At 35.1% G+C, this 13595-nt stretch overlaps 1 protein-coding gene across 1 annotated transcript; it reads right to left on the bottom strand.

Annotated features, from left to right (window-relative positions):
• Positions 1–3048: 3048 nt before the first annotated feature.
• Positions 3049–13595, bottom strand: FCF1 (FCF1 rRNA-processing protein). The gene is made up of 8 exons (XM_026711752.2): positions 13462–13595; positions 9650–9717; positions 9419–9490; positions 8015–8163; positions 6308–6380; positions 5140–5227; positions 4792–4886; positions 3049–4040 (listed from the first exon to the last, which is right to left on the bottom strand). The coding sequence occupies exons 1-8, from the start codon at positions 13462–13464 to the stop codon at positions 3992–3994; spliced, it is 597 nt and encodes a 198-aa protein (XP_026567537.1). The 5' UTR covers positions 13465–13595; the 3' UTR covers positions 3049–3991.

The raw sequence follows: 13595 nt of genomic DNA, 5'->3' as shown, positions 1-13595 counted from the left end.
AAATATTTCTGTTGGGGATTACACCTGAAATTTATAGTAAAAGAAAGCATATTTAATTATTCATGTATTAACTGCAGCTAGAATTGTATTTGTATAAAACTGGAAAAGTAAAGAGATTCTGACTGACGAGAATGTGATTAGGAAAATATTAGAATGTGCAGAAATGAATAGTCTAACACTTGCAATTAAAGAGAAGAAACAAACTGAATATTATATGATATGGGATTTATTTTATCAATGGCTGGAGAATAAATATGAACGTTAGAAATTAAAAAAGATTAGTGAAAAATAGTAGACATGTGAATAGAATTAAATGTTAAGATGGGGATTGTTATAATTAGACATATTATGTATATATTCTTATATACATAAGTATCAATACTAAAATAAGGAATATGTACAAACTGTAATTGTTATTGCACAAGATATTTGTACCCAGACGACACACTGTTTAAATGGAAGGTGGATTGTTTGTGTAAAATAATTTTTTTAAAAAAAGTGTGTGTGTGGTCCAGCAACTTGTTCTCTAGTTGCTAAATACAGGTAGCATCATGCCCTTGTTGGAGTCTGACTCTGAGGGGGAGATTGAGGAGCTGACAGGGAGTGGGAATGTGGCTCCAGTGGCTGGGGAAGAAATGGGGGAAGAGCAATCCAGCTGGGCATTCAGAGGAAGACCCAGGGCCATCTCCTCGTCATCCTAGGGCACGCAGGGAGGAACAGAGAAAGGAGGTGTCTTACGGGAGAGGAAAAGGCCCTGATCCCTTTCATTAGTTGCACCTGGGAGAACAGGATATAAGTGGGGCATTTTAAATAGCTCTTTGCTGGAATGAAAGCTTGGTCGAGGCTTATCTGGGTTTGGCGTCTTCCCAACTGTGGTTGCTGCATTATCTTGTGGAAGTCTGCAATTTATCATCCTGGCCTGCCATGTTAATGACTCCAGTGTAATTTGTGTTGAGTTTTTTAATTTCTAATTATTTTTACTTTTGGTTCAGACTGCATTTACTCTCTTCATAGACTGTTTTTTGGAAGAGATTGATATCAAGCCGAGGATAATTGGACGTTGGGGCCCAAGTTGGAGGCATTAAAGGGAATTTATTCTACTTTTGTGACTGTATTATTTTTGTGTCACACCCCAGGTCATCACAGGTAGTCCTTGATTTACAACAGTTCATTTAATGGCTGTTCGAAGTTACGGCACTGAAAAAAATGACTTATGACTGTTTTCACACTTACTATCGTTACAGCAACCCCATCCCCATGGTCACGTGATTTATATTTGGATACTTGACAACAGACTCACATTTATGACAGTTGAAGTGTCCTAGGGTCATGTGATCACCTTTTGTGACCCTCTGACATGCAAAGTTAATGGGGAAACCGGATTCACTTAACAACGGTATTACTAATTTAACAACTGCAGCGATTCAGTTAACAAATGTGCCAAGTCAGAAAATGGGGCAAAACTCACTTAACAAATTTCTCATACCAAATTTTGGGCTCAAATAAGGTCGTAAGTCAAGGACTATCCAACATAGACTATGTAAATCCCTCAGTGAATATTGTAGCATTTCCTGCTTATGATCCTTACTATATACACCAATACGGGATGCAATTTACACCTACTATAACAAAGATCCATAATTGTTCTTTGCTGGTAAAGAATTACAAAGATACTTTCCATTTGAGCAGAACTTAAGTGAATAACTAACCCTAATTTGTTGGCATAATCTTGAATTAGATATAGGGTGGGAGGTCACCAGGATAAAGATTGGAAAATACACTCATCTCTTTTCACCCAATTTAAATCAGGTTTAGTACTACCTAGGTATTTATTCCATGCTGAGGCATAGTGTCAGGACTGTCATCTTGCTACTCCATTTTTCACTTGCTGCCAGCCTGCCATACTCAGCGGGGGGAAAGGGGTGCTATGGAGTAGGATAGTGGGGGGACTAGCATGAGAGGAATCGAAACTATGCACTGTGCTGTCTCATGTGAGCTGATGGCCACTCCAAGGTCACATTATGGAATGCAGAACTATCCAGCCTGCGAAGCCAGGGACTGTTACCTAAACAATTCGTTAGAATTTAACTGGACGCTCAAAAATAACCAGGGGAGAAGGTGGGAACAAGGGAAGAGTTAACCATATGTGAAAATCCCAGATCCGGCATTGCTTCTGTTGTAACCATGTGTCTTTACTAAAGTGTATGTTCGTTAATAATGGATTCGAGTCTTTCTTTTTTAACTGACCAATTAGGATGGCTGACATAGAGAATTTTAGTAATCAAAAACTATTTTGGTATTTTGCAACTTCTTCCTCCAATTGTACAGTATCTCAAAACATTGACAGTTGCTGGAAGACACTGCAAATCACCTGCTGTTTAGTTAAGTGGCAATGCTGAAAATCTTTTGGAATGTCGCATACCTCAAAATTCAATAGATTAGTGACATCATTCAAGAACCATAGTTTGGAGACACTGTTTTCTGGCAGCTATCTTTAATTTTAGTTTCCATCATATAATGCTCCATTTCTTGCTAAGAGAGATGAGGAAGGAAAAAAATAATTATAGATACCTTGTATTATAAAAAAGAGTATGATGTGGGAAGACATTTTTAATCCATAGCTTTAAGATGCTGACAGTAGCTTTTGGGAAAAAAAATTATTTAATTTCCCTCTGGACATTATACAGCAAATATACCTGCCTTTTGAAGAGCAACTGAATTTGCATGCAGGCCTGATCTTGTAACAAAACAGCTGTCTTTAGCAATTACATTTAATTTCAATTTTCCCCTTTTGTCTTCTATTATCATCACAGAAATATATTTTTAAACACAATCTAAACCTGTCTGTTTTGTTCAATAATTCTGAATTATTTAGTATTATGAAGGAAAATGTAATTTTTTATAGTAATGTTTAATATTTTCTAAAATATAAACCCTATGTTATAAATATAAACCCTATGTTCTTGTAATTATTTTCTATTTCTATATTTCAAAAGGTTACTTTTAAGGACTTTTTTCTTTATAAGCTGCCTGTTGAACACAACTATCTGAGGTTTGGAAATTTTTATTTATATACAAATTGGTTTCATGTCATTAGTATTAATGCCACAATCAATCGTAATTTTTAGTTATATTAAATTATTACACACGTATATATATATATGTGGAATAGAGCAGGGGTGGGATCCTACTGGCATAACTGGTTCACTTCGCACGCATACATGCCAAATATGTGCGTGAGCCTTACAAATTACCAGGTCCAGCAAGTTTGCCCTCAAATGTTGTGGGAGCGTCATCAGTTGAGACTTTCAAGAAGAGATTGGACTGCCATTTGTCAGAAATGGTGTAGGGTCTCCCGCTTGGGTGGGCAGTAGTACTAGGTGACCTACAAGGTCCCTTCGAACTGATTATCTGTTTTGAAAGCATTCACCTGCTCCAGCTGATGAGCGGCATTCAGCTGTGCCGCACAAAGCAGCTGAGGAGGAAAAAGCAGAGACTAAAGGACAGCCTAGAGCCCGGGTGGGCCAAACAGACGACCAGAAAATCATCGCAACGAACCGGTTCAGTGTCAGCTACTCTTTGGAGATGTCAGTTCTATAGAACCAGGCCAAACTAGTAGCATCCCACTCCTGGAATAGAGGGTTTCTTTGCACCCAAATTTCAAAGTATTGAGTGTTTTGACAATTTTAAGCAAGTATCTGAATCTTTGCATAAACCCTGTAGAAATACTCACTTGCATATTGAACATTTGTAAAATGACTGTATCATAAGAAAATTTCTAATAAGGAAATTCTCAGAAACATATTTACAAGCAATACGAATGTTTATATTAGATTCCAGAACATGGAATAGAATGTCCATTTTGTCTGGAAGAGATTTGTTTAACAAATTAGTTTAAATTCCAAGCACGATAAGAAATGAACCGAGATTAGAAGTTCATTATAACTGTCCCAGTGTTCTGGAATTCAACATGGAACTTTTTCTATCATATTTAAAACCGAGGAGCTCCGTAATCATCAGGCATCCGCTCAATGTTATACCTAAAATCAGAGAGAAAAATTGAAATATTACATAATCCACTGTATTCCCTCGTTGTACTAAGCCAGTACAAATTTAGAATCTTAGAAGATCCGATCATTATGCAATTAAGACAGCAGTTCAAAGTGCTGCACCATTCAGGCTAAGCAAGTGGAAGAAACAACATATTACTAAATCATTGTAGGAAAAATTACACATTATAAAAGAGTATTATATACTATTGTTTATTCAGTACCACCAGCTTTCCTGAATCACTGTGAATAAGGCAGTGCACAAATGTAATAAACAAACATACATTTAAGTAATACAGAAATATAAAATAAATAAAGGCATGAAATAAAGCTGATCCAGTGTGTAGGAGTGTGTGTGTTTGTGTGTATATGTGTATGTGGGCTAGTTTCATAGTTTTCTCAAATTAATGTACAAATGTGATTGTATTGTGGCTTTTATTACTATTTAACCTCTTGTTTATGTCATCTAAGCAGAATGTTTCTGACATAAAGGGCTGTGTATGAAGTTCAGCCATAGAATTCATGTACACATGTAATCCTGCATGTGCGCGCACATGCGCGCACACACACAGAGTTTGTAGAGTTGCAGTTTGGTTTCCACCGATTTGCTGTCTACAAATGCATGTGTGCGTGCGCATACATACAAATACATAAATATACACATGCTCTTGAACGTTCAGATTATTACAAAGCAACATCATAAGCTACATTTTATTTGGTCAAATAATGCTTTCTCACATACCTGTGATTGGATATATACATTATTGGTACTCCTGGGATCTTTCGTATTCTTCGCTTCAGGTCTCTGTCTACAGTAGCCACTATATAACATTTGTGCTGTAAGAGGAAAAGGCAATCTGGTTAAAAGAACAGCAGATCAAGCATGTTCATTTTTTTAAAGCAACTGTCAAGAGCTATGATGAATTATTTAAACTATTTGTATGCTACATGGCCCACTCTGGTAGGTGAAATATTAATTGGTCAATACCCAATTAAATGTTAGCTTCTCTTGAGGATCACTGAAATCAAAACAAATTGAGCAGCCCTTTGTCAACAGAACAGCAAGAGAAGTTCATAGAATAGGATGTACCTGGGTGACCCTCTGTACCAAACAGTCATCAGCATAGGTTCCTTTGTGAGTACATGGCAAGCGTTCAAATCGGGGATCTTTTGCTATCCTGCAGTTATAACAGAAAAAATAGGATAGATTATTAAAAACAAACTGAAAAAAAAAACATTTTTGCCTTTTTTCTTCTTCATTAAATGGGTTGCTATACGTTCATCAGGAAAATAGGAATTCTGGGGAACATAATTTGATTTTTTTCTCTTGACAAAACATGTGGTTCATGAACAAGGCAAATAAGAGCTTACTTCATCTATTTTCTGTAATCCAACTATATCAAACTAAGAAAAAAGCTTACAATTTTATGACATATCTCCTGGGGTCCTGGAAGACTTAAAAAATAATTTAAGTGCAACCCTTAAGGGGGAACATGCCAATTTCTGGTTCAGTACTATATAATTTGAAGATGAAAACTCATTGCTTCCTTAAACATTAAACATTAAACGTATTAGACATTAAACGTACTTTTCTATAAGGACAGTGCATGTTTTGAAAATAATTAGAAAAAGGTGCTTTAGAACTCATATAAGCACAACACCTCTCTGCCATTCATTTTCAAGAAAAGTACATTCCTATTTTCTTCCAATATGAATGGTTAATTGTTATATAATATGCTATTTTTATGAATGATCTGTGAATTTGGTGATATCTATAAAATATCTCAATTGTATAAGTAAGATAGATGGAAATATATTTTATTTTGTATGTTTTGAATGCTCTCCCTTTTCTCTTGCACCAGAAAAAAATATGATATTTTTTTCCGCAGAGGCATGAATATTCTTTCAAATGCAGTTAAAGCAGAACTAAGCCTCTGTACTACAGGAATTTAGGAATATCTGCTACATTGGCTTTAAACATTGCCTTATTCTCTTTAAGAACTTTGTGATGTTGAAACCCATGGGAAAACAAAGTGATGAACAAATATTAAAGCATAATGGAGTATAGGATTCTTTGTTTATTTATTGGCCAAGTGTGATTGGACACACAAAGATTTTGTCTTGGTGCATATGCTCTCAGTGTACATAAAAGAAAAGGATTTATATCCTAAACAAATGACAAACAAATAAATATTTATTTTTCATATTTTTACTTTAATTAAATCATATCAAAGAGCAGTCATATTATTACACCTTACCTTAAAGCTACACGATATTTCTGTCCCAATTTCTCAATTTCAGCCATGACACAATCTGTGATACAAGGAATGCCTGCAGAAATACACATGTGTAACTATCTAGCACTGAGACAAAATTTTACATAAAATACTTAAACTCCTATGTATAGTTTATTGTTTTTATTATTTTAGTAAGTATTTTAATGAAAAGGAGAAAAGATATATACATAGACCCAAAAATAAAAAAAACAAGCAAGAAAAAGTACATAGATAAATGACGGATTTATAAGTATAATAAATAAATAGGTTAAAAATGAAAACTTTTTATTATTAACTTTATTAGTAACTGTTTGTTAGTAGTGCTTGAATTGTTAAATTATTTTGGTGATACTATCTTCCATTGTATACAATTATACAATTCAGTATAATTATACAGTAAAAAATGATAAAACATTCAATTAGTAATCTAGAGACAAAAAGGCAGAAAAAAGCCTTACAACCACATTCTGTATTTATATTTAACTTTTAAAAGAAGCTTTTAAAATAGACATTCTTAATGCTAGAAAATCCAGATGTCTTAAATTTTATATGAAAGCTGAAAACTTCCAATAGACATTTCTTATGTTGGAGTTCTCTACTATGATTACAAAAATCTTACAAAATGAACTACATGTGATTTAATATAGAAAACACAAATAATAGAATTTCTGGGGCAAATATCAACAGCCTGTAATACTAATAATACTGCTCTGATGATTGGAAACAAGGACCTCCTAAGGAAACTCTTGCTAAGATGAACGCAAGAAGTTGGTCTGCTGTTCATTATTTTAAAAAAAAATTTCAAGAGCAAACCCATTGCAAGGAGAGAAACATTAAGAAAAATTGAAGAAATAGAAACAGAATTTTATCTCCCTAGGCTCCAAACATTCCAGAGACACAGCCATTAAATAAAACAATAGCTGATGGTCTGAGAGATATAGACAAAAGTATTACAGTTGACAGCACAATTTTCCCAGTTGCAACATATGACTACTAAAGCTGGACATCAGAAAGGCTAAATGAAGAAAAAGATTTTGGGCATGAAGAAAATTATTGAGAATATGCACTACAAGATAAACAATTAAGCATATTATCTAAAACGGGTGTCAAACTTGCGGCCTGCGGGCCAGATGCATCATGTGCTGGCCCCTCCCCCGCTCAGTTTAACGAAGGGGAAAAAAGTCCCGATATGCCACGTGATGCCGTGAATTTGGCACCCCTGATGTAAAACCAGTCTGTTCACTGACAGCATCAATAAAGAATCTAAAACTTAAAATATTTGGGGTATATAATTCAATGGTTAGAGAGACCAAAGAAGTTCCTACACTTGGAGAAATCAAAGGTAATTGGCAAAAGGGTAGAAAATATAAGATGGCTAAATAGGATCAGTGGATAGATAGGAAGGTTGAGCTTGCAAAAATTGAAAGAAGTAATTACACACATACTGTACAATCCTGGGAAAATATCCATCTTAACAAAATGGTGGTGCATATTATTTTTAGTTACCTAATAACATCTTCCTAGGAGCTGCCCTTTCTTTCTTTTCTTCCTTTTTTTAAAATCAGGATACTTTATAATACTCAAGTCTAATTCTTTTAGGAAACATGGAAATATTTGCAAATGTAGTAATAAAACAACCATTAAAAGTCAATGTAAATCTTAACAAATGATACAGATCTGGATTCTTACATTTGGCATAGAGACAATCCATCATTGATTGTACTAGATCCAATTTGGCTTTAATGGAAAAATTAATAAAATTGGTATCCACTAAAATGTAATACGGAGGTCCTAGTTGTGTGTTATATTGGAAGAATAAACACGAAGGATATTTGGGGCTGAAAAAGAGAAACATTGATTTTATTATTTTTTTTTACATAAAACAAATGCACTAATAATAATATTAGTGTAAAGCAGAGAATAATATTGATCAAATATTTTTTGCATGGTCACATTATCTGTCATTACTGTGTTCTAATTAGGAGTTTTTCAAGCACAATTACAGAATCAGATTTCAAGGTAGTATTAAAATGTTGAAGAATGTGGTCTCTAGTCTTCTTCCTAAGTGCATAAGAATGCTTTTTGGAACATGTCATTGTCATGTGAGAGAAAATGATTGGCCCAAGGTAACTCAGCTGCCTGAGGTAAGACTAAAAAGCTTGGTCTTCTAGATTCTAGCTTCCTACCTTAACCATTGCACTAAAGTGGCTCTCATGTAGTTCTTAACTATGACTAAATCATATATATTGTAGTTCTTAGCTACAGGGTACCCCAATTCATTGTATGAGTTAAATTACTACATAACTTGATCTATGGAGTGTTGTATGAATGGTTCATGCATTGGAATGGGCATTAAACTAATCTTGCAGTGTAGTCCGGGGTGGACTTCAAAAATTTTAGTAACCGGTTCTCTGCCTGGTTGCTGGGTGGGCGTGGCCATGGCCTAGTCTGGCCTCCTGCACCATGGTGGGGGGGAGGGGGAGAGCGTTTTGTTCTCCCTGGGCTCCAGAGGCTTTCCTCAAGCCTCTGGGAGGGCAAAAACAGCCTCCCCAGGCTCCAGAGACCCTCTGGAGGCCAGAAACGGGACCCAAATTTTCCCCAAACTTCCGGGAGGCCTGTTTTTCGTCCTCCCTGAGCTTCTGTGAGGACCCTACACTTACCTGGGATCCAAAACAGGCCGTGTGGAGACTCCTGGAAGGGGTAGGGTGGAGCAGGCGGGGCCAGCCAAGGGTGAGATTTGCCGGTTCACCGAACCAACCATAAAATTAGCTACTGGTTACCTACGGGTTTGCCTGAACCGGGGAGAACCATAAGCAGCCCACCCCTGAGTGTAGTCCTTTAGGTGAAAGAATAACTATTGTACTAGATCTAAGCAGAGTATCATGAGCTCTTTAAAATATATTAATGAGTTTGAAATATTATTACCCAAATTGTAGAGAAAATTGTTTGAACTTAGATGTCAAGCTTTGAAACCTGCTCAGGCTACTTTCACTGTTCTCAGCTTACCAACAAACTTTTGGAGAGGCGGAGCAATACATCTTACTGTATCTTCCAAAATATATATTTTTGATTATTTAATAATTTGGTACTCACACTTCTGTCTCTTTGATGGCACTGGGATCTTCTTTCTTTTTTTCTTTAGCTTTTGCTCGGTCTTTCTCTTTACTAAAGTATCAAAAGATTTACAAATATATATTGTGAAAATTGACTAAATTACTCAGAGGCAAAATTTGGGAAGAAATACATATAATTAGTATTAAAATTTGAGTATTTTGAATTAAATACTTCAACAATTGTCACCATTAGTGTTAACAAAAATCTCACATGCGCTGATCACGAAGGCTGATCATGCGTTTCATGACAGCATATTTCCTTGCTTTCTTCTGTTTCCCCTAGAAAGAGAAAGAAATGATGGAAAGTCTTCACTACTGTTACAAAGTCAAGCTATTACCTAGTAGATTAATTGTAGATACTCACTCCACTCTTCAATTTCATAATAAAGAAATGAAATCTTTTGAAATAATATTCAAAATGGTCTTAAGATTGAGAAAGTACGTGAGTGCTATTATGATAAATTTGAAATGTTATTTCAAAATAATTTTAAGACATAAGAAATTAAGGACACAATAAAATGGGATAGTTTAAAACTCATTTTTAGGCAAGATTTCTGTAGTAAGGATGAATGCTTTTGCTATAATTTAAATATTTGTTTCAAACAACTTGTTTTGACAACTGATGTGCAATTCAAACAATGGCAGAAAGATATAACTATATGGCAAGGGAAAAACCCATGAGTGAAATTTAAAGTGTTATAAAATGCAAAGGAAAGAGGAGGATTGAAATTGTATTTTGCAGCTTGTGGTTTGTTTTGGATAAAAGAAAGGGTATAGCTGAGAAACAAGAGTGTTTTAGAGTTAGAAGACCGCTACTTGAGGTTTGGATGGCATGGATACCTTTGGTGATAATGTGCATTTTAAAAATCATTTTATTAGATGTGCCACATCAAGAAACCTAAGCTGTGCATGAAAACACTTTTATTCCTCTCAATACAAGAAGCATTTAAGAGAAGAAATAATACCGGTAGACAAAGATAAATGTTATTTGTGAGATACTAGAATTTTACCAAGTTTATCAGTCATAGTTGTCAATGTTTTTCTTATTTACAGTTATCAGAAATATTCAAAATGAATAAAAATACTTATGGTATAGACTAGCAAAGTTACACAAAATTTGAAGTACAATTGTGTACAGATGATGAACGTGTAATTGCTAAACTGTATAAACTTTTGTTGAATTTTGAAATGGGAAGAATAAATATATGATAGAGGCGGCTAATAATTTTTGTTACAATATACAGAGGAATCAGTGAGAAATTATGTGGTTAAGAGTTGAAATTTATCTTAAACAGAATTTTTGTAAAATGATTATCACTGGCATATGACACCAGAGAAATTATCTAAAATGTATAAATGGATTTTAAATGTATGTTGAAAATGTGAACATGAAAGAACATTTTATCATGCTTTGGGGACATGTAAAAAAAGAGATTCAAATACAATGTGAATCCTTGACTTATGATCACAATTGAGCCCAAAATTTCTATTGCTAAGCAAGATAGAAGTGAATTTTGCCCCATTTTATGAGCTTTCTTGCCACAGTTAAGTGAAATCACTGCAGTTGTTAAGTTAGCAACACAATTGTTAAGTGAATCTGGCTTCCCCATTGACTTTGCATGTTAAAAGTCACAACAGATTATCACATAAATATGAACCGGTTGCCAAGCATCTTAATTTTGATCAGCTGATCATGGGGATGCTGCAATGGTTACGTGAAAAACGGTCATAAGTCACTTTTTTCAGTGCCATTGTAACTTTGAACTGTCACTAATCAAATGGCTGTAAATCAAGGAATACCTGTACATATATTAGTACAAAGGATTTTAAAGGTTAGTATTCAATTGAAACCATAACCTTTCCTTTTAGTACTGAGGGATAAACAATTAAAGTAAAAATCAAAGAGTTTCAATATATGATTACTGTGGCAAGATCACTATATGCACAAGATGAAAAGATTGGATATTATCCTCCATGGCCAAATGGAGAAGTTGACAGAATGTGCTGAGATGGACAAGTTGACTTCTTTGATTGGAGAATGGACAATATCTAAATTTATTAGTGACTAGAAATCCCTCATGAATTTTTGAAGACAGTCGTGATGTTAGAAGCCACTTTTTAATACTTTTATATTTTTCTTTGTTTTTTTTTTCTGAGAGGTGATGTAGCAGTGGTTAAGTGCAATACTGCAGGCCAACTGCCCACAGGCTGGAGTTCGATCCTGATGGGGCTCAGAGTCGACTCAGTGTTCCATCCTTCTGAGGTCAGTAAAATGAAGACTCAGATTGTTGGGGGCAATATGCAAACAATGTTTACATTATAAGCTACCTAAATAATATTGCTATTCTACTTTTTTCCTTGTTGAACTTTTAGTTTTTTGTTATTTCTTTTCATTTTCTCTGTTCTCCTTGTATTAGTTCTTATTGTTGCTCTTAAATCTTTTAATAAAATTTTATATAAATAAAATAGTATTCCATTCTATTTATAGTTTAAACTGATAATGTCATACTATGCTCATGCCACCCAATTCACTTTGGAGCATTAAGATACTGTCCAGATCAGATCTGAACTATCAGTGAGGTGAGAATAGCAGCTATGGTGAATAAATAATTAACCCTATTTAACACTCATAATAGAAAGGAAGAAATAGTAAACCAAAGAAATTAAAAGTAACAGGTAAAAAGAGCAAAAACAGGTAAATAGCTGACATTTTCATCCTTATGTCTTTCCTTTCCCCTCAATTCATTCACTTACTTCTCACATCCTAGTTATTCTCTCTATATGACCAAGCCACTCCAACTGTATTTTCATTCAATTGTTTAATTCTTGACAGTATCCCTTCTTGTTTTTCACACATATTCCTTGTTATTTTATTTCCAGTTTATGCAACCCTTTGTTTTTGGTTGTATGCCAGCTCAATTCAAACCAAATTGTCATACCATTTGTCACTTTTTTTCTAAATCACCAAACATGATAGAAACTTTTCACATTCATATATTTCTCAGTGATCTTCTGAAGAACAAGTTTTTCTCTTTCCTGGAAGTTTAATGAAATTCACAAGAACAGTCCATCCGTCTTTCTTCTAGTGTTATATTTTCTTCCTTACATTCTTTAATTCATGTACCATATTGGTCTTCCATTACAAACAATAATTTTCCAGGTTGCTCATCAGAAGGGCCAATAAATATTGATCTCTGGCATTCATCATGGTTTTGGTCCACTGAAGCTTTTGCATGATTATTTTGATTATAATAAAAAAATGACTAGATTACCATTCTTAATTGTGCCCATACTATTCTCTATTAACAGTAAGGGCGTTATGTTAATTGATCTTGGCATGATGTGGCCAGTATATCCCAGGGAATGGGACAATTTAGCACAGCCAATTCCCCATGGGACAATTTACCAATTCTATTTAAAATGAATAAAAATTATTTAATTTTTGCCATTCACATTTCATTCTGTCCCTCCTTTTGTATCATTTCTTTAATGATTCTATTCCATCCATTCTTTGATATTAGTGTAACTCTTGTCTTGCAGCGAGTTGTCCTGTGGTGAGATGGCCGTGGCTAAGTTGGCTGTGGCAAATTGTCATAGACCCTATATCCGATCTTTATCTTTATACTTTGGAAACTGATTAGAATGACACAAAGTGCAACCTTCTTCCACCCTTCCGCACTCTCCACTATGGCTGGTAGGATGGGAGTTGGTGAACGTCGCTCAGGGCAATTTTAGAAAACCCCCTTTTCTTTATATATACCAATTTATTTCTTTTATTCACATTCCTTCTCGGCGTTAATGAGCCTCCATAAAATATAATGAGATTGGGAGCTGAGTTCACACCAAGCCACATAATGTAATAGCCAGCTGTAGGAATCCAATAAAATTGGAGAGCTGCTTTGGTGTACCTTTCTTTTCCCACCGAGGAGCTACCACAAGGTCACGCATATGTCCAGCCACCCGAGCCATTAAAACTAAAGCTCTCTCTGTGTTAGAGCTCTAAGACCGAAGATCGAGACTCACCATCACCCAGTTTCCACGATCCAGCCGCTGCGGGCAACACAGCTAAACTTTTTCACAGCTACTTCCGCCGCGCGGCACACGTGTCCCGCTTTTAGTACATCACTTCCGGTCATCGCCGTCACAAGGAGGCTAGA

This window comes from Pseudonaja textilis, chromosome 1 (genome assembly GCF_049901715.1).
Source record: "Pseudonaja textilis isolate UNSWEBS1 chromosome 1, rPseTex1.2, whole genome shotgun sequence".
Taxonomy (NCBI): Eukaryota; Metazoa; Chordata; class Lepidosauria; order Squamata; family Elapidae; genus Pseudonaja; species Pseudonaja textilis.
Note: the sequence above shows the minus strand (reverse complement) of the source record. Positions and strands in the feature narration are given on the sequence as shown.

Bases quoted from the DNA above. Each gene is read 5' to 3' on its own strand.
- FCF1 (XM_026711752.2), bottom strand. The intron at 5,228-6,307 runs GTAAGGTGTAAT...TTATAACTGCAG, and splicing joins AAATATCGTGTAGCTTTAAG to GATAGCAAAAGATCCCCGAT. The intron at 4,041-4,791 runs GTATGTGAGAAA...CTCTGATTTTAG, and splicing joins ATGTATATATCCAATCACAG to GTATAACATTGAGCGGATGC.